Source organism: Rhinolophus sinicus, chromosome 18, assembly GCF_057876585.1.
Source record: "Rhinolophus sinicus isolate RSI-liver-muscle chromosome 18, RSI-T2T, whole genome shotgun sequence".
NCBI lineage: Eukaryota > Metazoa > Chordata > Mammalia > Chiroptera > Rhinolophidae > Rhinolophus > Rhinolophus sinicus.
Genome location: NC_142518.1, coordinates 671,522 through 695,153, shown reverse-complemented (window position 1 = coordinate 695,153; position 23,632 = coordinate 671,522). Strand labels below are relative to the sequence as shown.

The following is a 23,632-nucleotide window of genomic DNA, read 5'->3' as shown; positions in this document are numbered from 1 at the left end:
GGCGTGCCTTCCCTGGCGTCCCACACGGGGCTCGTGCAGAGATGTTGCCCCTTCCTGCTTACAGAAGCGCTGGAAGGTGCTTACAAGCAAACATACATGTGGTACAATTAAGGACAGAAGACCCACGTAGAGCCGCTGAATAACCCGTTAGTGGGAGTCTGTGCCACCAACTCAGGAGGCTGGAACGAAGGGGTCTGGGGGCCTTATAGTGATGGGCCGCATGCCTCCCGGGGCCAGTGAGCAGGTTGACAAAGCTCTTTATTGAGGTTTTTTCCTCCCTAGTGGCAGCTCCTGAAAACAGCATTTGGGTTCCTCCCCCGCCATTCCCACCCCACCCCTGCCCCATTACAAACATCCATTCATCCAAACGCCACCAGGCTGTGCGGCGCCGGCCCTGGGTGGGGGAAATGACGTCCAGCTTCATTTTTCTCCCAAAACCTGCACCTTAGCCACTGGACACTCTTCCTGCCCGGCTCTGTCGCTCTCACAGGCCAACTGTGGGGTGACGGAGGTCGGGGTGAGCCCAAGGCTCCCAACAGGGCAGCAAGTGCACCCTGAGAGAGCTGCAGGGGCCTGGCATGGCCAAAACGTGCCCGAGCTGGGCACACAGCTCATGGGCTCCCAGCCCTGCCCTCCTGGGGGGCCCGCCCGGGTCACCGCCCCGCAGTCAAAGGCTGGGAACCCACCTCTCCCGTGCACAGCACCCAGCAGGGCCAACGGACCAGCGTCCTGCTCCCTAGGCCGGGCTGTGGCCGCCTTGTCCCCAGATCTCCCCCACACACACACGCAGGCAGGACCCTGACGTACCATCCTCTCGCTATGCGTGTTGTTACCGAGGGGGTCTTTCATGTGCGGGATCGGGGGGAAGAGCTTCTGCAGCACCGAGTACCTGGGAGCAGGAGAGAACTCGCCCCTGAATCCGGCAGCAGCCGCAGGCCACCACCAGGGACGCAGTGTGGGACGGCCCCGGGCAGACACAGCCCGGGGACCTCCTTGTGGGCTCCCAGTCCTGGCAGGGGCGGAGCCAGTACCCGCATGTCCCCAGTCACCTGCTCCTCAGCCTGACCCGGTAAAAATGGGGCCTGTCGCCATGGCAACCCCGCCCTCCAACGACTACTGCGGAAAAACCGGTGGTCCCTTACCAGGGGTGGGTGCCCTGACTGCTCCTAAAACCCAGGCCCTGGGCCACGCAGCGGGACCTGAAGGAGCTGGGAGGCCGGGGTCAAACCAGGACAGACACCTGGGCAGGAGCCACAGCCGGTGGGACGGCCCCCAAGGCTGGCACGGGGTGTGCAGAGCTCAGCAATTGGGTTGCACACCAAGCATTAGGAAGGAAGCCAGCGGCAGGGGCTGTGGTCACGTGGGAAAGGTCGTGGGAACACTGCAGCCTGCTGCCTGCAGGGTGGGGGAAGGGGCTCAGAGCCTCCGTGACCTGAAGGGTGTGGTTGGTTCATGGGGGAGTCTGGGCAAGGTGTGAAGGGAGCAAAAAGGGGGCACAAGTGAGCCTGGCTGTGCCCCCGACACACACCTATGCTGATGATACGAGGAGCCAAGAGTTCCCACCGCCCAGTGCTGAACTGGGGACCAGGCATCCAAGTATCCCATACCCGGCAGTGACCAGATGGCCAAAACCAGGGTCACGTTTCAGAAAGCCCCGCTGGGGAGGCTGACTGCAGCCTGTGGCCTGGGACAGGCGGGCACGCTTCCGGGCAGCCAAGACCCAGACATACAGGAGGGAGCCAGGGGGCGGCCGCACGGTAGGTGGAACGCGCACCCAGCATCGCCGAATGACCGCACAGCCTCACCTTTTGCACAGGAAAAGCGCGCACCCCACGAGGAGCAGCGTGACCAGCGCGATCACTAACGGAGTGAGCCAGAAGTGAAGGTCCGCGTCCTCCTCTTTCTGACACACTAGGGAACAGAGGCCGAGGGGACATGTGGGGCCGGGCCAGGTGGCATGGCGCTTTCACCCAGCCGCGGGCGCTTCCCCAGAGCCCCCAGGGCAGGAGGCCGGCAGCGGGGTGCATCCAATTGCGCGCCGGGACGCGCGACCATCCCTCCCACCCGGAGCGGCGCTCGCCAGAAGCCGGATGCGACTCCACCGAGGGACGCGCGGAGCGGAGCGCTGGTAGCGCCGGCTTCAGGCACAGTCCTGCATGGCCAGTGCGGGGTGGGGGGGACCCTAGGACGCAGCCCCCGCTCCTCTGGCGCGCGCTTCTGCTGCCGCAGCCGGTGGAGGGGTCAGTCACATCCACGGGGAGGGGATGCGTCCAGACAGCGGACTGGGGGAGACGCGTCTGTCCTGCGGGGAACGCCACCTCCCTCGCTCCCTCCCTCGGTCCTTGAATTTGATAATTGGGATCATCGTGAATTTTTCGCATTCGTTTTCATTTTTTTAAAAATACTGCAGGAGAAGATTTAGCTGGATGACTGAGAGTTTGGGCAACAGTGAGCTCCTGGCAGCCCGCAGCGCAGAACAGGCAGCCCCCCGCCCCACGGAAGGGCGCAGGCAGAGGACGCAGGAGACACGGGGAACCTGGGGGAAACTGAGTCCAGCAAGGGCACACAGCAAGGAAGGGGCGGTGGCCAGAGCCTCGCCCCAGGGGTACCCGGGGCCTGAGAAAACACACCCATGTCTACAAGCCATGGGTGACACCAGCAAGTCGGCCAGGAAGCCAGGAAGTGGATCCCAAAAGTGGGGTGGAGAGGAGGCAAGGGACCTCGTGATGCCCCCCCCACGCCCCCGCGCAGCGGAAACCGAAGGGGCACGTTGCCCGTTGCTGGCTGTGCACCAGTTGCAGGAGAAGCCTGTCCTACCTGCACCTTTGCACCTTTCCATAAAGTCTGTACCGAATGGGTTTGGGCTTGGAGGTCTGCAAACCAGGCCTGAAGGCATCACCTGGCCCCAGCTGACCTCCAAGGAACCACTAGGACCGTGAGTCACGAGGTGGAAGGAACCCTGATGCAGTCAGAAGGAGCCCTCCCTGCCCACACCTTGGTCTCGGCCGCCCGGCCTCCAGAACTGAGACAACAAATGTCTGTTCTTCAAGCGGCCCAGGCTGTGGGACTTCGTCATGCCAGCCCCAGCAAACTAATTAATACAGGGGTTTCTGTGCCAAATTTTACGTGTTCACTTGTCTGGGCCACCGTACCCAGATAGTTGGTCAAGCACCGCCGGGATGTCATCGGGAAGGTGTTAGCTTTTTTAAAATATGGGATGAATATTGAAATCAGTAGACGCTGAGGTGAGCTGAATGCTCTCCACACTGTGGGTGGGCCTCGTCTAATCAGTTGACGGCCCCAAGAGAAAAAGACCGAAGCTATGGTGACTGAGGTTTCTTGCTGAGCCACGTGTGGAATGGACAGTTCCTGGAACCTGGGGCACTGGTTGGTTTCAGAACTGCTCAGGGAGAAATGGGAGCTCTCATCCTGGCGGGGGTGGGGGTGGGGGTGGGGTCTTTGTCATCAGGCACTGACTGGACGCATTCCTTTCCAGGGTGACTTTGCATAGCAGAGAAGGACTCATTGCCTGGGGACAGCTCTGTTCTTGCATGGCCCGGGTAGCTCGTAGTGGGGCGGTGTCCACCCTTTGCCCTCCCACGGGAAGGTCACCTGTTGTCCTCAGAGCCCTGTTTGGGGACAAAGAAGCGGGCGGAGTGCCACCCATTCCCTCTTTCGGGGGCAGACACCTACGAGCAGGGAAGAGCAGCACAGTCCTGCGGACTGCAGGGACGGGGCTGCGTGCGTGAGTCCGGGACAGATGAGGGGCGGTGCCCGCAGCCTTCCACGCACACACAGGAGGGAGACTGAATGGGCGCTCACTCACCAACGCTCTGGGTGGTGCTCCACGGGCTGGTCTGGTAGAACCTCACTCGGGCTCTAATCCGCACCGTGTAGGCTCCGGGATTGCTTAGAACCAAGGAGGTTTTCGAGTCCTGTAGTTTAAAGCAAAATCAAGGCTATAGGCCATTCTGATCCGTGGGGAGGGATGGACGGGGCCCTACAATGGACTGAGTGGCCGTCCTCGGGTTCCTACGTCCTAACCCCCAGTGCCTCGGGAGACCTGATTCTGGGAGACGGGGTCCGTGCCAGTGTGAGAAGAGGGGGTCGGATGGAGCAGAACGGGCCCTCATCCCAGAGGCTGCTGTCCTTATAAACAAGGGAAACTGGGGCCCACACACGTGTACTGGGAGAATGGCAGGTGGCTACTGCATTGCTGTGACCCCAAGTCAAGGAGCCCCCAGGAGCTGGAAGGGGCAGGAGGGACCATCCCCTGGAGCCTCCGGAGGCAGCATGGCCCTGGGACACCTTGAGGTCACACTCCTGGTCCCCAAGACGGAATGAGGATGGATTTCAGTTGTTTTAAGACAAGCGGTTGTGGGACTTGTCACGGCCGCCCCAGAGCACGATGTCCGCCCCCGTCAGCATCAGCAGGAAGATGTCTGGTGCTCAGAGGGGGGACCCTGGAGCCCCTTCCATCTCAGCCCAGGCTCTTGGGGTCACCAGAGTTCTTTATAATCATTGCAAGGTACGCAATCCGTGGCCAGCACCGAGGAGGCTGAGAATACTGGTGCCATCTGTGGGGTGTTTTGCACTGTTGAATGGTGTCCCCCCCAAGAAAGATGTGTCCCCCAGAACCTGCGAATGGGACCTTGTTTGCAAACAGGGTCTTTGCAGATGGGGCTGAGTGAGGGGTCTGACACGAGGTCGTCCTGGATCAGGGAACCCCTGAACCCAATGACAGTGTCCTCATCAGAGACAGAAGAGGAGGGACACAGACACAGAGGAGACGCCACGTGGAGACGGAGGCAGAGGGAATAGGGGAAGAGGGACAGAGAGGTTCACCCCAGCTGCCCACCCCTCAGTACGGCCGTTGCTGTAAGTATCAGTGGCCCACGTGGGAGCTGCAGGACCGCCATAGAAATCACGGACTTGCGCGCTGCGATGCCCACTGGCGTGAGGGCAGGGCACTTACCTCCCTGTGTACGTAGGGACGCTCTGTGCCCTGCAAGACACAAGCCAACAGCTCTGGGTGCCCATTCTGGTCCCCTGCAAGGGCTCCCATTTGTTGGAGCAGGTTGAGAGTGACAGAAAAACTGAGTATAACATGATCAGTAATAAGTATCATACGTAAGTCAACACATACAAATACAGTGGTACCTCGGTGTTCGAACGTAATCCGGTCCGGATGTCCGTTCGAGTTCCGAAACGTTCGAAAACCGAGGCGCGGTTTCCCCATAGAAAGTAATGCAAAATGGATGAATCCATTCCAGACCTTGAAAATCAACCCCTAAAAATGCCAATTTAGCGTGAATTTTACTATCTAGTGATACCAGAATTCCATAAAATTTACGGCGTTCGTAAACCAAAATGTTTGCCAATGGAGACATTCGAAAACCGAGGTACCACTGTAATAAATAATTGGGTGTAGAATAATCAGTAACGGAGTGTAAATGATAAACATAACATGTAAGTCAATAAAAATAATAAATATCAACAGACACTTGAGTATAAAATGATCAGTAATGGAATGCAAATAATACATATAAGATATAAATAAATGAAAATAATAAACAAAAAATAATTAAGTATCGATTAACTGAAAAAAAAAATCCTGGTCTTTTTTTAAAATAAAAATAATAGCCCTTTTTTTTTTCAGTAGTTTTAGGTTTACAGAAACATTGAGTAGAATCACTTGAGTATCAATCACATATAAATATAATGCACAAATAATAAATATAGGTAAATAATTGAGAATAAAATACCGAGTACCTGAAAAATACTTCGTCTTTTTAAAAATTGATAGATTTTATTTTTTTGAGTAGTTTTGGGATTACAGAAAAATTCAGTATAGCAGCATTTGAGTATAAATAATACATAAGTAAATAAACATAATGAATAGGTATAAGTAAATAATTGAGTGTAAAATGCCAATTAGCTCAAAAACACTCGGTCATTTTCTTTTAATCTAAATTTTTAAGTTTTTTGAGCAGTTTTTGGCTTCTAGGAAAATTGAGTATAAACTAATCAGCAGTTGAGTTCTAAATACCATACAAATAGGTAAATAAAAATAATAAATATAAGTAAATAATTGAACATAAAATTCTGATTAACTCAGCAATATTTGGTCTTTTTAAATTTAATTAATAGATGTTTTTGAGGAGTTTTAGGTTCATAGACAAATCGAGTATAAGCAGTAATTAAGTTTAAATAATAAGTCAGTAAATAAAATGATAAAGGTAGTAAATCATTGAGTGAAAAATTCCCAATTAGCTCAAAAATACTTGGTCACTTTGGTCTGTACATGTTTATTTTCTTGGAGTAGTTTTAGGTTGACAGGAAAAGGGTGGATGAACTAACCAGTCATTGAGCAGAAAGAGGACAGAAACGGAATCTGTAAAAAGGTCACATGGTAAATAATTGAGTGCAGAACGGCTGAGCTCAAAGATCCCGGGTCATTTTCTCTCCTGACTTTATCCTTCGTGTTTGGCATGGAGCAAACCGCGTGTTGAAAACACACGATTTGGTGAGATTGGACAAATGTGTGTGTGTGACACCACCAGGACACTCAAGGCAAGAAATGTTTCCGTCACCCCCGAATGTCCTTGTGTGCCCCCGACCACTGCCCCACGCCCAGAGCACCAACCCCTAGGGGTCAGTCCCCGTTCTTTCATTTTATACAAATGGGATTTTTCAGTGGGGACCTTGTGTCCGGCTCATGCTCCTTGTGGAATCTGCCGGCTTATGAGACAGTGTCACAGTTTTCCAAAGAATGGGCTGTGCCGTTTTCAGCCGTCACCAGCCACATAGGAGGTTTCCACTCCACTCTCAGCCTCACCGACACTCGGTTTGGCTAAATGTCCTCTGTCAGGCCAGTCTCACTGATGTGACCTATCTAGGGTTTCCAGGTGGGAATTCACGCCCATTCTCAGGAATTTCTTTCAGTTTCCCGTTCCTTAATCCCAAGAAAAGTTGGTCGGGCAATTGAGAAAATCGCTCCTTGAACCCAGGTAGTTGGAAGTATTGGCCATCACTTTGTGGAAACGATTCATCGTGGAGAACAGAAAACAGTTTATATCTCAGGATACGGGAGCAGGAAAACGGAAAAGCTTCCTGAGAATGGGAGGGAATTCCTGCCTGGAAACCCTAGACCTACCTTCTCCCTGTGGTTTGATTTGCATCTCTGATGACTAAGGACGTTGAGCATCTTTTTGTGTGCTTGTTGGCCATTTGTCCATTTTCTCTGGGGACATGTCTGCTTCTTGATCTTTTTATTCCCATTCCCCACCCCCTCCGGTCTGGCAACCATCAGCTTGTTCTCTGTATCTATGAGTCTGTCTCTGTTGTGTTCAGTTTCCGATTCAGCATTTCAGTGACAGCGTGCACTCTTTTTGTTTCTAGGGGGAGATGTCTGTTTAAATACTCCCCCCACATTTACAGATGTCTTTTCAGGACTGATCGGAAGACGTGCGTATCTTCCACGAACCTCATTCCTTGGACACATACGTATGCAAATATTTTCTTCCATCCTGTAACTTGCCTTTTCAAGTTTACTTGTATCTTTTGAATAACCAACACTTTCAGTTTTGTGAAAGCTAACTTTTTTTCATGGCTCCTATATTTCTGTGTGTGTGTGTGTGTGTGTGTGTTATCGACCCCAAAGCCCAAATGCTGGGGCAAGTGTTTACCTTTTGTATTTCGAGTTCATACTGAAACATGTCGTAGAAGCGGCTTGACATTTTCCATTCCATGACAGAATGGGACTTATTACAGCTGACAGTCATATTTGGTGGACTCAACACCTCTGGGGGAGAAAAACAAACAAACAAAAAATCACTGATCAGTAAAACAAATCAAAATATTTTTCTCACAGATACTTTAAAATATGCCTCCTACACAGTCACGGGGTGGGGGGGAGAGAAAAGCATTTCAGGGTCCTACAATGGGTGAAAATACCAATAGACAGAGACACGTGACAAAAGCATGTGGGGATGGTCAGCTGGAATCAGCCTTGGGACCAGGCGCTCAGAAACCAGCAGGTGGTGGGAGTACCCCATTCACCCCGGTGCCCTTCCCAGAAGCTTTCTTCAGCAGATGTTGCAGCTGCCATCGCCCCAACCTCATTTCCATCAATGGCATCACCCTGGACCCAACAGCCTCCCCAAATTCTAGCTTGACATTGACTTGCAGCCCCTCCCTCTGACTTGCTTCTGGGGTCCTCCCCTCAGAGGGAGTAGGTAAGGCAAGCGGCCTGCTTCAGGACAGTGGCAGGGTCCTGAAGTGAGAGTGGGAAGAAAGGGGTGCCCCAAAGGGCAGCTGGGTCTGTCGTGCTGGAGAACAGTCCTGTGACAGCCCAGAACAGGTCTGTGAGGAGCCAGCACAGCTCACTGTCCCCACCCCCGTGCCCATGGCGCCCTCCAGCCCTGCTGGGAGCCAGGCGTGTACGCAGAGGTCAGATGAGAGCGTGTACTGAGTCCCCGGTGAGGCTGGACGTGCACGTGTGCCCCAGCCCACAAGCATTCCAGGCCTGTGGGGACACAGCCTCCAACGGATGCAAATCAAACAGCTGTCAGGTCAAGAGGGCAGACCACAGACAAGGAGGGGTCCCCGGCCTTGGGTAGCAGCCTCCCCAGTCAAGTGCTTCCTGACTACTTGGGGACAGACCAGGGTGGGGGCAGGTTTCATGGGTCTCAGAGCTGTCACCATCAGGGGGAGTCTAGTCTAAAGGAAAGAATACTGACACAGCTTTCCTAAGATGGTTCTATAGTCAGCATGTGAACTCAGGACCTTGAGGGGGGCTGGGGCTGTGAGATCAGCTCCCCACCCCCAGCCCCTAGCCTCCTGGTGAATCTCCCCTGCAGGGGGGAGGCAGGGAGCCATCGTTATGTGTGTTATGAAAATGCCCTACAAGCACTTTACTTCCTTCAGTGCAAGGAACACAGTGGCGGCTGCTATGAGCTGAAAGTGTGTGTATCCCCCACCCCCCATTGACATGTGGAAGCCCTCACCCCAGTGGGACAGGAGGTGGGGCCTTTGGGAGGGGATTAGTGCCCTTGTAGGAGAAGAGACCAGAGGACCGGCCTGGCACGTCTGACGCCTCAAACCTGTGGATGCTGAAACAGGACAAAGTCACCTCAGGACGGGGCCTTAGCAGCCTGGTGTCCCAAAGAGCTGTTTGCAAAGATAAAAGAAAGCAGGTGTCGTGACTCCAGGACTGATGACTCTGGGCTGAAAATTAAAAACACTGTGTAGCATCAGCGTCCCTGTGTCACGTTATCTGCAGCAGTAGCAACACCTTCCTTCCGTGATGTCACTGTCCCCTCCCTTTGTCATAAACACCCCTGGCCTTTGTGTCCCCATCGGAACACTGTCTGGGTTTCTGCCTGAATCAGGGCTTCCTGAGTAGCTATTCTCATGGATCTCAGATAAACGCTTGTGACCTGTCACTTTGAAAGGCCTCTCACTGGTAGGTGAGCAGAAGAGTCCTGGATCCTTACTCACCGATATGTGATAAGTAGGCAATAAATTCAGAGCAGGGAATTCCGGACTCTGTGCTGGTGCCGTTCACCAGGAAACGGTATTGGACATTGGCAAACGCAGAGATGTCTTTAAAGTGACACTGGATGTGTGTCCCCAGCTCATTTGTGCTGTAACGTGGACACTCCCACTTGTTTTCAGTTCTGCAAGGAGGACATGTTTACAAATGAGCCAGCCCACCCCCTGCACCCTGTCCCACCCCACCCAGGACAGCCCTGCCATGCTGAGGCCACACATACGTCACAGCCTCCAAGTAAGCGTGATATTGCACGTCGCTGGGGGCCTCCGTGCCCACCTCCCAACTGCACGTCAGGAAATCCACGTCATGAACCCAGCACTTCAGGCCTCGGGCGGCCGCTCCAGGGCTCCCTTCTGGGCTTGCAAAGAAATCAACAACCAAAAAACCGCACCCCTTTTAGAGTGATGTTAGGATTTCAGTAGCCCTCTGAATTCCCACAAAGTTATAAGCAACGATTATAGAGATATCCCGTGAATCTTCTGTCCAGGTTCTCTCCACCCCACCAGGGAGGTAGCTCCTTGAACAAACTACAGGACAGTATCTCAACCAGGATGTGGACACACATACGCTCAGGAGACAGGACCCTCCCTGTCCCTCAAGGATCTCCCATGGGACCCCTTAATTACGTCACCCACTTTCCTCCCACCCCACCCCCGCCAACCACCAGTCTGTTCTCCATTGCTACACTTCGTCACTTCAAGTGACAGCCTACATCCCTGGAGCTCCATGCAAGTTAAAAGCAATTATTCTCATAGTCAGAAGACTGACCGGTGATTGAAAGCAAGTCACCACAAAGAGTGTTTGCCCCTCACCTTGCACAGGGTATTGCATCCACGTGGAAAACGACTCCCCATTGGCCACTGTGGCAGTCACAGTGTAGTTTGACAGTTCACACTTGGGAAGGACATAAAACTTGCAAGAATGATTGTTTTGTGCCTGAGAGAGGGATAAGAATATATTCAGTGTTGAGAGAACACCATGAGTCTGAAACTGATGACATTGCTTCTTTTTTTTTCCATTTATAATTTTTTTAAATAAAAGTTTCTTGTGGTGACGACGGTTAGTAAATTCCATAGGTTTCAGGTGTACAATTCTGTGATACATCATCTCTGTATCCCATTGTGTGTTCACCACCCAGAGTCAGTTCTTCCATTACCATATATTTGATCCCCTTTACCCTCATCCACCACGCCCTCCCCCCGATATTTCGACTGAAAAAACAAAAACTACGTTTCTTCCCAATTGGATCTACAAAGTCAACGTCATCTCTAACAAATGCCAGCAAGTTATTTTGTGGATAATGACAAACCAGAGGCAATGAACAGATCTGTGGTTGCCAGGGCCTGGGGGTGGAGGAAGGAGGGAGGGTAAACAGGGAGGGTGTGTGACCGCGTAACAGTAGAGTCATGTCATTTTACATTGCGCAAATCCATAGAAGCTACAACACCAAGAGTGAACCCTGACGTCAACTGTGCTTTTCATGATAACAACGAATTCATGTAGGTTCATCCATTGCGACAAATGTACCCCCTTCACTTGGGGCTGTTGTGCGTGGTGGGGGTGGGGGGCAGGGGATACACGGGAAAACTCTGTGCCTTCCCCTCCGTTTCACTGTGAACATACGACTGCTCTAAATAATAAAGTTTATGAATTAATAAAAGAAGCTACAGGAAAAGGTGCATAAAAACACAATTCCACTTAAATGAATAAATGCAGGGAGGATGCCTTTCGAAAGACAGAAGTAAGACAAAGAAAGATGGCAAGTGGTAAAATAAAACCTGAAACGGACATGAAACAAAGATGAGGGGAACACGTCATAGCAACGCTTGATTAAAATCACGGTGTGCTCAACCTTGGCACCTCTGTGATCTAACACATTAAGACAGATCCATAAAACTTTCTTAGATAATGCACGGAAAGTGTCACAAACATAGTCCGTCATCTTTTGACCCAGGAAATTACCTGCGAGAAATGCGTCTAAGAGAACGTTTAGAATGACAAAATGTGAGGCAGACAGGTGTTTTGCCACACGCCTTACGTATACTGAGCAGAGCTTCTAAGCATCAGCAGTCAGGGAAAGAACGGTGGCCTTCATGCACGGGACTCGTGGAAAGGGGGGTGCAGGGAAGGAGACCTTATCATCAAGAATGGGGTCCGGGCTTGGCTGAGGATAAGAAACCAACTCTCCTTGGCTGAAGGATAAGGGACCATCTCTCCTGGACTGTGCTAAGTCCCCTTGTCCACTTGACCTACCAGCATGCTGGTAGCCGAGCCTTTTCTGTCCAGGAAGAAGACGGGAGTCGTGCTCTCTGGTCAGCCAAAGAGGAAACCCCCAAATATTCTGATATCAGGCTTTCTTCCTTATCTGCTCAGCTAGAACAGCTGACAGTGGACCTCTCAGACCTCACACCGGACACTTGCTCAGACACTATCATTCGATTTTTAGTTCCTGACTGTTGAACGTGAGCACATAACCAGAGGTTATCAGAATTCTGGGAAAAATCTCTAACGACCCGAGAGAGACCTAAACAAATGAATGTCACCGAAATCAGAAGGAAGGACCCAGAGATTAGTCAGGCAGAAGAAAACCTGAAAACGTTCAGAGTCAATTTGTTGAGCTCTATTGAAATCTCACTGGGGGTTGTCAGGGAATGGATTGTGTTCCCCCAAAATCCACAGGTTGGAGCCCTCACCCTCAGGACCTCAGGATGGGGCTGTGTTAGGAGACGGGTCTGTAAAGAGGGGACAAAGGTAACATGGGGTCACTAGGGTGGGCCCTGATCCGATAGGATTGTGTCCTTATAAGTAGAGATGAGGACACAGACACACACAGAGGGACGGCCATGTGAGGACACGGGGAGCAGACAGCCGTCCACACGCCCAGGAGAGAGGCCTCAGGGGGACCAGCCCTGGGACAGCTGGATCTCAGGTTCCAGCCTCCAGGACGGGGAGGAAATAAATTCTTGTTGTTTAAGCCATTTGGTCTGTGGTCCTCGGTTATGACCGCCCAAGCACACCAGTGAGGGTTTTGATTTGGACTGTATGAAACTGAGAGAAATTTGAGGAGACCCACTTTATTCTCACGGAAGCCGATGGGGTCTCTCTCCTCATGAGACTCTCTGAGCTGTGAATAGGTTGAATTCTCATGTGGCTGCCCATGAGATGTGTCACAGTCCCCAAGACCTGTGACAACGGTCACAGATGAAGACAACACAGGAGGGGACTTGGGTGGGGTGAACGATGGGGGGGGAACAGTGCTTCCTGAGAACTCATGTCCAATGGGGCTTGGTCCTCTACCTGCAATGGTCCAACCCTCTCCCTGTGACCCTCTTAGACATCGTACAGGTGACCAGCCCTGAGCCTCGTAGCCTGTGCAGGACTCACCCCAGATTCTGCAGCTGAGCCCAGGGCAGAATGGGGGTCTCCATGATGCCAGAGACAGGCTCAGCCTTTACATCCACCGGTTCTCTGTTCACCGAGAGTTGGAACCATCTAGTGTGTTATACAGGGAAGGTGGTTTACCTTTGTGGGGGAGTTGGAGTTTTTGGAGCATTCAACGTTAGAAACATTTCCAATGACATCCCAGGAAAGCGTTTTGCTTCTTGTCTGCATTCTGAAGTTCTCAATTGGTGACTTTGGATCTGAAATGTTCATAAGTTCGAGTTAGGAGAGGTTCCCGAGGGGTTTGAAGCAGCCTCTCGCTGGGAACGTCCCTCTGCCACCAAGTGAGCCAATATCCTTGAGACATAGATTTCTCTGTGGCCACGTGACTGCCAGAGCTGGCAGAACCCATGACCCAACACTCAGCCTCTCGGTGACGGAAAACACAATCTTCACACCCCTCACAAAGTGATAACCCCCCTCCCCCAATCTACTACCCCTCTGACATCATATGTAGCTGTTACCATTCCACTGACTCTATTCCCTGTGCTGTACCCCACATCCTGTGACTATATATATATTAAATTATAGTTAAGATTCAGTATTATTCAGCTGGTAGGGTATCTGATGGACGCTTGTCTTATTAGAGAGATCACTTCATGGCAGACGAGATTTTGAAGTGCAATGAAAGCCCACATATTCATTCCCCCGTGTCAACGTGAAAGGAAGTCTCCACAGGCAGCTCACCACGTCCAACGCCTGTGAGCAAGGATTCTCTAAGGACGTGGGAGCTGCTACTCAGTCACCTTTTGCCAGTAACTCAAAGCTACAAAAGTGCATCAGGCACCTTCTTCCGGATTCATTTGTGGCCCCTCAGTGAGAGGATTTCGAGGAAGTAACTGTTTATTAACTATAAGTACCACGATTAGTTGTCAAGACCAATAACTTTAGCGGCATGAGCAAGACCAAACCATAGGAATACCCTTGGTTTCTGGCACTATTTTCTCCTAACCTAATTTATGCCTTAGAAAACAAACAAACAAACAAAAAACCAAAAACAAAACAAAAACGAAAACAAAACAAAACAAAAAAAACAAGCAAAAAACAAAAAATCTCACCTAGGAAAATTTCTTATAAATTGAAAATGTAAATTTTAATGGATTCTTACACTACAAAATTTATATTCACTTCTGCCCCAACACTAAATAGCATTTAGACAGATATGAGTGATGTAATAGAAAGTCGTCTACCTATGACTATTGGTGACTATTTTTCATCCAATTATAGTAGGGATCACAAATTAAAAAAAAACAAAACAAAAAACTGTAATGCAAAAAAAAAAGATAAAAAAGAAAATCTATACAGACAAATTGCAACACAATCAATACAAATACATAAAAAAAACATTTACTGCACGATACTGGCAATTATCCACTACTCTGAACAAAACATGGAGCTATGGTTCTCAATCCTGGGGCCTTTTTTAAAAGGCTCATGGGTGGAAAATACTCTTCAAGAGCTGACAAAGTAACTAGTCTCAGATTTATCTGTCACCATAAGCCACTGGAAAACTGGACAAAATGCATAAATCGATTCTTCTCAGACATTGGAGAAGAGCTGATACAGGACTCTGAACAGCTGAGCAATTCTGAGCATTTATTTAGAAGTGGCGACATTCAAGTTCCAAGCAGACAGGGTGGAGATTCCTTGTTGAACTCCCAGAGGAGTTACTAGAGACCCCAGAAGAGTCCTGCCTTTGTACTGGGAGAAGCTACTTCTAGACTAAACGTTACTTTAGACTCGGCTTGAGAAATCATCCAAACAAACCTCAGAAACAGGTGACCCAGCGACAAAGTCGTGGCCTGCTAAAACAAACCTCCACATCTTTAAAGGGAGACAACACACCCGTAAACTCACCAACCTAAAACTTACACTGTCCAATAAACAATTACTAGATACACAGAGAAGGAGAAGTGTGTGTGCTGCCTGTGATTGGGCAGGAAATTGTCTTATAGACGACAGCTGATGAAAATCACAGATAAGGACAACACAATAGCCCTTGTAAATATGCTCAAGGACTTAAAGGAAAACATGAACACAGTAATGGTGAGGATTGGAAGCTGTAAGGGAAGAAACAAGCAGAACTTCTAGAGGAAGAACATCGAATATCTGAGATGGAAAAACTTACTGGCTTCAATGCAGATGACACCCTGAAGAAGAAAAGCTCCCTGAAACTCAAAATCACAGCAAGGGAAAGTGGAAGCACCAAGAAAAAAAAAAAGGCAATGCCTCAGTTTTTCGTGTGATAATCCAAAATAGTTCAGCATCCAAACATTTGGGTAGCCAAGAAGAGTGGGATGGACAAATATTTGAAGAAAGAATGGCTGAACATTTTCCAAATTTAATGAAAATTAGAAACCCAAGAAACTCAAAATGCCTTCACAGGACACACACATACATACACACACACACACACACACACGTGCACACACACACACACAGGCATCAACAAACAAAAAAGAGACAAACAAACATGCAAAAACTCCAAGAGACATCATAATGAAAATGCTTTTAAAAAAAAAAAAAGTGGTGTAAAGAAAATATTAAAAACAACCAGAGGAGGAAAAAAAAAGATACGCTATATATTATAGCACAAAGATAAGAATCATTGCTGATTTGTCTTTAGAAACAATGGGACACAGAAGATAACAGAATTTTATCTTTAAATGCTGAAAGACAGAAAAAACAAAAAAACCCTACAAACCCCCTGTCAACCTAGAACTCGACACCCAGCAATAAATGGAAGGTGAATAATGAAATAAATGAAAATAAATTTTCAGCCTAACAAAAACTGAAAGCATCTTTTGCCAGGGAGGTGAACAGGAACACAGAGGGCGTGTACCAGAAATAGTCAATATGTCGGTAAACTATTTTGTCGTTTTGTAAATACTTAATGAAGACAATTGTTTTCAATAAGGACAATCCCAGTATAGTGTCACCTTCACAAGCGGGGTGGAGGTAAAACATGACACAGCATAAAGAATGAGACAGAAAATAACAGCAAACTGCTTCAAGTATTTTCCGTTGTAGGTGACATCTCGTAATTTTATCTAAGGACAGTATGTGATAGATCAACGATGCATATTTTAATCCCAGAGCAGCCATGAAATCAATGAAACAGAGAGCTATAGCCACAAGAGCCAATGGCAGAGGAAAAAAAAATGGGACACTAAAAAATAACCAATGGAGAACAAATCAGGAAAATAGCAGACAATGAACCAAGAAACACTGAGAAAAACATCAAAAAAAAAAAAAGAAAAAAGAAAACAGGGTGGAGAGGAACCATTTCCTGACTGATTTCAGGAGGCCAAAATCAAGGACATTACAAGCAAACTAGAGGCCGCTATCCCTTGTAAATGTAGACACAAAATCCCTTCCCAAATGTCGCAGCCCAAGAGACTTACTACAGGAAAGCAAGCTCGTTTTAACCAGCAGTATAAATAAGAATTCTCCCTGGAGACAGAAACTGATATTTTTTTTCCAACTGAAGCAGACCAAAAAAAAAAAAAAAAAAAAAAGACATCCATTTGGGATTAAAAACTCGGCAAACTAGGCGTAACAGCACACGTCCTTACCCTGGGAAAAGAATTCTATGGCAACCCCGGAGATCATTCACACTCAAGGGAAAAGAGGTTGCAACACCTTTTGTCCCATGTGTCCTCGGCCGATGGCCGCTGTCCTGCGACCTGACCCAGGCTGACGCTTTAGGGACCTGGGAGGGAAAGTGTCAGAATCGTAGAGCACGTTGCCGCTTCCTTCAGTTTTCGACACACTGTCTTAGAGAGCGACTCACTTCCTGCCTGTGGTCAGCGTTCCTAGATTACCCACGGCCGGAAGTGACCACAAAGCCCTCGATGGGCCCACAAAGGCACAAAGCCCTCGATGGGCCCACAAAGGCACAAAGCCCTCGATGGGCCCACAAAGGCACAAAGCCCTCGATGGGCCCACAAAGGCACAAAGCCCTCGATGGGCCCACAAAGGCACAAAGCCCTCGATGGGCCCACAAAGGCACAAAGCAGGAGAGGCGCCCTGATCATGCTGGGTCCTGGGGTGGGGTTCTGACATGTCTGGGGACCTCCTGTCGTCCCCCTCGTCGCTGCTTGTAGCCCCGTGACCGACTGCTCCGTGCGGTGGGACAGAGGTGATGTGTGGTGCCACCAGCTCTGCCCTGTACCAATCGCCCACAAACTCACATGGGAGCCTCGAGGAAGGATTCGGGTCATTCTGTGAACCCCTGGGGCCTTTGGAGGCCGCCTTGTTTGCAAATGGGACCTTTGCAGATGGGACTGAGTGAGGGATCTGAGGTGAGGTCGTCCTGGATCAGGGGGCCCCCGAACCCAATGACAATGTCCTCATCAGAGACAGAAGAGGAGGGACACAGACACAGAGGAGACGCCACGTGGAGACGGAGGCAGAGATGGGAGGGAGGCGGCCACCAGCCCAGGGACGCCTGGAGCCCCCAGGAGCTGGAAGGGGCAGGAGGGACCGTCCCCTGGGGCCCCTGGAGGGAGCGTGGCCCTGGGACACCTTGATGTCACCCTCCTGGTCTCCAGGCCTGGGGGAGGATGCATGTCTGTGGTTTTAAGCCCCAGGTTTGTGGCTTTGTTACGCCAGCTCTTATGGGCTAACGTGTGTGTCCTCTAATTTCATATGTGGAAGCTGTGGCCCTGTGGGGCGGGGCCTTTGGGAGGGGATTCAGGTGAGACGAGGTCCTGAGGGTGGGGCCCGCGTGACGGGAACAGAGCAGAGCTCATCCCCCTCCACGAGACGACATGGAGACAAGGCCAGATCTGGGCTCTTACTCGGGGACCCACCACGCCAGCACCCCAATCTCGGACGTCCGGCCTCCAGAACTGTGACAAATTAAGTGTCTCTTTTTAAGCACTGCAGCCTGCGGTATTTTTTGACGGCCACCTGAGGTGACAAAGATAGCACCCCCGGGAGATGTCACACCCTCCCCAGCCCAGCACGAAACAACATCTGCTCGTCTCTACTCTTTAAGAAAGGAATGGACTTCGGACGGTTGCAAAATGCGTGGCTGTGACCGCATCCTGGCTGATGCCAAGAGTCGATGGGGACGACCCTTTCAGGTTTCAAAAAACGGCTCCTTTATTCTACAATATTCAGACTGTAAAGAGTGTTAAGAAAAATAATAGAAACGGAACCACTTTAAAATGGAGCCACCCCAGAGAACCGTCCTGGTACGTCTGACGCCTCAAACCTGTGCAGGTGGAAACAGGACAAAGTCACCTCAGGACGGGGCCTTAGCAGCCTGGTGTCCCAAAGAGCTGTTTGCAAAGACAAGAAAGCAGGTGTCGTGACTCCAGGACGGATGACTCTGGGCTGAAAATTAAAAACACTGTGTAGCATCAGCGTCCCTATGTCACGTTATCTGCACCAATAGCAACGCCTTCCTTCTGTGATGTCACTGACCCTTCCCTTTGTCATAAACACCCCTGGCCTTTGTGTCCCCATCGGAACACTGTCTGGGCTTCTGCCTGAATCAGTGCTTCCCGAATAGCTATTCTTATGGATCTCAGATAAACGCTTGTGGCCTGTCACTCTGAAAGGCCTCTCACTGGTAGGTGACGACAGGTAAAGCAAAGCACATGAAGATGCTGGGGGGGCTTGGGAGGGCCCTGAGTTGGGGCATCACATATGGGGTACGTCCTTTCTTGTAACAGGCAGACTGTGGTGTCCAGTGTTGGCCACGGAGAGGATACCACTGCCCGTGCAGGTGCCTGCTCTGGCCGCCCAGGGCATGGTTGTCTGAAAACATGCAGGTGGCTGTTGTCCCAGACGCCCAGGCTTTGGGCGGAGTCCCTTTTCGTGGCACAGAGACAGCTGGGGGCCCCATGGCTCTGGTGGGGTTTCCCGCAGGCTTAAAACCAGTGGGGCACCTCCTTGGTTCACCTGCCTCTCAAAGCTTGAGAGGACAGCACCTTTTACAAGCAACACTTAAGATTCTCACACGTGTCCAGGAGGAAGGAGTAGGGCTGGTTCCTCCCGGAGGCTGCCCCAAATCCTTGGCGTGTGTTCGCGCGTGGCTGCATCACCCAAATCTCTGCCCCTGTCACTACATGTGTCTGAATTTCCTCTTTTTCTAAGGACCCCAGTCATATTGGACGAGCCCCCCACCCCCCAAATGACCTCCTCTTAACTTAATTCCATCTGTAAAGATTCTACGCCCGAAGGGAGTCACACTCCCGTTTCTGGAGGCTATGACTTCAGCGCATGAATGTAGTGGGGACAGAATCGCACCCATCACCGTGTTTTTCCATAGCCTGTTCCCTCCCCCACAACAGGATGACAGCTGTCAGACGTAAGGCGCACACGCTAGACCTCGAGCCACCCCCATCCTGACTGTCCCTAGCTCTGCGACGCCCTGGCTTTGACACGGTCCTACCTTTTTTGGGGGGTAGAGGAGGGGTCCCGGGGAAGCCTGTGTATTCTCTCGTTCGGCTGTATGTGAGTCTACAGGGATCTCAACACAGACAGTTTAAACCACAAAGCACTGGGACAGACCTGCAGACAGAACCTGGAGCTGGGCATGCTGGCCGTCCTGGTCTGGGTGCACCGTACAGGAGGCAGGCGCCAGAAACACCGCCAGCCACAGCAAGGCCATGGTTGCACGGGAGGCTGGGAGGGCAGGTGCTGGAAGAGAAGAGAGAGAGTTACCCGTGGGGGTGGCATCGGCATGGAGGACGGAGGTGGCAGGTTGTGTGGCCTGCTCATGTCTCTGCACACACACCTAGCTGCACACGTGTGTGTGCATGTGTGTGCATGCATGTGTATACAGTGTGTGCATGCCAGGCACCTGTGTGCATGCATGTGCCTGAGTGTACACACGTGTGTGCATGTTTTGTGTGCACATGTGTACACAGTGTGTGCATGCCAGGCACCTGTGTGCATGCATGTGCCTGAGTGTACACACGTGTGTGCATGTTTTGTGTGCACATGTGTACATGGTACACAGTGTGTGCATGCCAGGCACCTGCGTGCATACATGTGCCTGAGTGTACACACGTGTGTGCATGTCTTGTGTGTGCATGTGTGCATGTGTACACAGTGTGTGCATGCCAGGCACCTGCGTGCATACATGTCCCTGAGTGTAAGCACGTGTGTGCATGCCTGTGTATACAGTGTGTGCATCTGTGTGTATCTGTGTGCCTTGCACACACCTGTGCCTGCATGTGTATGTGTACATGCAGGCGTGTGCATGTGTGTGCACAGGTGCCATGTACACATGTGTGTGCCCATGTGTAGGTCAGCCTGTCTTTACAGAGAGCAGCCCCGGGGGTTTGAGGTCGCGCTGGGCTCCGGCCCATCCAAAAAGCAGGAAAGCAGACACCGTGCAAAGCACCAGGAAATGCTGTAAGGACAAAGCTGTGGAAGGAAGTGTAATTAAAAGTCTGAAATCAACAGAGACTGAGTTTCCTGAAGGGACCGAGTTACGGTAACGGAAGCCTGTCCTGCACCAGCGTCCCAGCCAGGGCTTTTTTCCAGGGTCCCCGTGAAGCCCCCTCGGCAGGATGGCTCTGCTGGACCCTCCCCTGGTGGCCAGCCTCCTGGCCCAGTGGGTGGTGTGTGACAGGGTCTCCTGGTGCACTGCCCACAGCTGTGAACCCAGAGTCATCTTCTGTGAACGTCATGAGCGCCTCAGGGGCAGCGTGGGCCTGGCACACAGGCAGCGACCCCACAGTAAAGCCTGAGGTGCTGGCCTGCTTCAGAGGCAGCCTGGTCACCGGGGTGCAGGCTCTCTGTGCCCCCCAGGATCACACACCAAACGTGGCCCTTCAGAGTATCCCCTCAGTACAATGCTGACCAGGGGGGAGGAGGGGACCACAGACTCTCCCCGTCACTGAGGCATTCATTCCCAGGACCCCCCATCCTGGGACCCCACGCAGACTCCATCGGGGGTCTCTCCTGTGCCTCTCACCCTGTCCTGGGCCTCCCAGGGGACTTCACATCTCCACAGTGGGACAGGCAATGGTCCCCAGCTCGCGCCAACTTTCACACAAATGTGACACTAGATGCTGACGCTCAGAGGGCTTCTTGCTGAGCCAGGGACAGGCCCCAGACACCCCTCTCTGGGACAGGAGAATGGCTACGACCCGGAATGGCCCATCAGTTGGGGACATCTGGGGACAGAGGACTTGTCATCACAGGGAGTAGGGTGAGGAGAGTGAGGCATGAGACTCACGTATAAGGGGGTGACCCCTCACCCATCACCCTGATATGTGACATTTTAATGCACTGTTTATAGGAGGTCAAAGCAACAAGCCCGTGAGGAGACAAAGATCAGAATTTTACGCATGGAAACAACCCAGGACGTGTCTTTAGTTAAGGAGGACGGGTCCAGTAGCCGCTGTCCCGTGGGTGTCCCGGGGGCTGTGACCTGGGGTTACGTCAGCTCCCAGAGGTGGTGACGTCAGCTCCCAGAGGTACAGGCGGCTGCAGTGTAGTGACCCTCTGCCCATCGGCATCTTGCCTTGCCACGCTCTAAAGAACCGAACTGCAGTAACCGTGTCACCATACCTTGCTGACCCCCAAATTATGAAAGGAAAGGGGGCCTGGCGAACGCCAAACAGCAGAGGCTGGAGATGGGGCAGAAGTGGGCAGAGAAGGGGCGAGGTGAGGGGGGGGCTCAGAACGCTTCCCTCCCCACCTGCCTGGAGAGGGAGCGTGAGGCCACGTCGACATCAGCGAGAATGGGAACAGCTGTGATTATGGGGGGGCTCTGTCCTGGGACGGCCCTAAGGGGGGCTGCAGGGGACTCTGGCTGCGCATTCACGGGCCAATACATGGCTCCCTGGGCACAAGGCTCAGAGGCGGCCAAGACTCGCGTCTCTAAGATTCAACGTGCCCGTGGCCAGGCGGGGTGGGGGTCAGGAGTGGGGTGTGCAGCCCCTACTGTGAGGCAGCCCATGACACCAGTGGGACGGGACGGGGGGGAGGGGTAAGCGCCCTACAGCGGGGCCGCCCCAAATATGGCCCCCACGTCATGGCCCTCACTGTCCAGGAGGACCCGCTGTCTGGAGTCACATGCTGGGTGGCCTTGGGTATCTGTCATCTGTCACTCCCTGAGCATCGTGTCCTCAAGGTCCCTCCACGTGGTGGCAAGTGACAGCGCCTCCCTCGTTTTCCTGGCTGACTAATACTGCATTGTGTCGATGGACCACGTTTTGTGTAGCTGGTCACCCACTGATGGCTGTGTGTACCTTTGGGCCGTTGGAAATAAATAACACAGCCACAAGGGCTGTGTGCTTTAACCATCGCTCTGGGACAATCAGCCTCCCTAACCTTTGTGAACCACGGCCCCCGAGGCCCGGTCCCCAAGCTGCTCCCACAGGCTGCCCGGACACGGGGGGAACAAGCCCCTGGGCCGGCCTGGGCCAGCGCCCTCCAGTAGAAAGAGCAAGCACGGGAGCCTCCTAAGTAAGCTTACATTTTGCACAGGAAGAAACAAAACGGCAACAGGAAGAAACACAATGGGACAACGTGGCAACAAATCCATTGTAACCCTCCACTGGGAACGCCACACGTCCTGCGTCTCACCGTGGAAACCGTAATCCCCGTAACAGTGACTAGCGCCGCCTGGAGCATCCTAGCTGGGCATGAAATCTGAGTCCGGAGCGGAGTGGGTGGAACGGACCGAGCTCTGCCTCAATGCTGGGGTCCCCCCCCCGCCCCCCGGGGCTGGCCTGCCCGCCTGCTCCCCACTGTCTTACCTGGGGTCCAGACCCAAGTCCAGTGGGAGAGAAGCAGCCCCCTTCCGGCTCTGGTCCAGGTGGCCTGGGGTCCCCGCCAGAGCCCCTCGCTCTGTCTTGCGTTTCCAGCTCTGCTGGAGGCACCGAACAGAAAGCAAAGCTGGTTTTTCCCAATTGAGCTTTGTTTATAGCCTGCGGGTGCGGCCCCACCCCTAACCACCGACCCAATGAGGGGCAGTGCAGTGCTGACCTGCTCCGGGCCTCTCGCTCGCTCTGTCTCTCTCAGAATCTGGGGTCAGCCAGGGGTGGGTGTGGGGTGGGGGCAGCTGTTCATTTTCTCTGAAATGAACCCCCTTTCAAAAGTGGTATTTTTCTGTGCTGTTTTCAATTGTTCCTCTTTATAATCCTAATTAGCGATCACCGAGCAGAGCTGCTTAAGCAATTTCCTGCTGTCAAAACCCCAGGCAAAATGCCTGGGCAGCTTCCTCCAAGGTGCCCTGGAAAAGGCCACCTCGCGCCCTCGGGGACAGGGCGATAACCCTGTATCCCCAGGTCACTAGCTGCCCGGGCTTGTGGCGTCACAGCCAGCCCTCACTGTGGCGCCCACCAAACGGCCCCAGCCTCCCTTCCCAGCTGCGATCTGCTTTTCCCTTTGCTCAGCTCAGCCCCTCTGGCCATCCCCCCCTCAGCAATTCTTCCGTCATCGTCCTCAGGGTCCAGCTCCACCCCCCCTTCTCTGCAGCCCTCACCTGAGAGGCTGGCTGCTGCATGGTGTCTCCCTCAGTTTACATCCAGCTGGAGTCTCAGAACAAGAACGTATTTGGAGACAAGGCTCTTGCTGGCATCGCTCATTAAGTGACGAGGGGGGTCACACTGGAACAGGGGCTTGTCCAGCCAGTGTCACCGGTGCCCTCATTGGAAGACG

General features: G+C 52.0%; 1 protein-coding gene across 2 annotated transcripts; it reads right to left on the bottom strand.

Annotated features, from left to right (window-relative positions):
• Nucleotides 1-240: 240 nt before the first annotated feature.
• Nucleotides 241-22,886, bottom strand: IL3RA (interleukin 3 receptor subunit alpha). Of its 2 annotated transcripts, XM_088794924.1 has the most exons (13): nt 22,729-22,886; nt 19,523-19,651; nt 13,079-13,197; nt 10,369-10,492; nt 9,777-9,909; nt 9,502-9,680; nt 9,009-9,113; nt 7,689-7,804; nt 4,976-5,005; nt 3,827-3,935; nt 1,806-1,911; nt 808-889; nt 241-495 (listed from the first exon to the last, which is right to left on the bottom strand). In XM_088794924.1, the coding sequence occupies exons 2-13, from the start codon at nt 19,620-19,622 to the stop codon at nt 421-423; spliced, it is 1,278 nt and encodes a 425-aa protein (XP_088651050.1). In that variant the 5' UTR covers nt 19,623-19,651; nt 22,729-22,886; the 3' UTR covers nt 241-420. The 2 variants fall into 2 exon arrangements, with proteins under 2 accessions (XP_088651050.1, XP_088651051.1); XM_088794925.1 differs by lacking the exon at nt 9,009-9,113.
• Between the last annotated feature and the right edge of the window lie 746 nt (nt 22,887-23,632).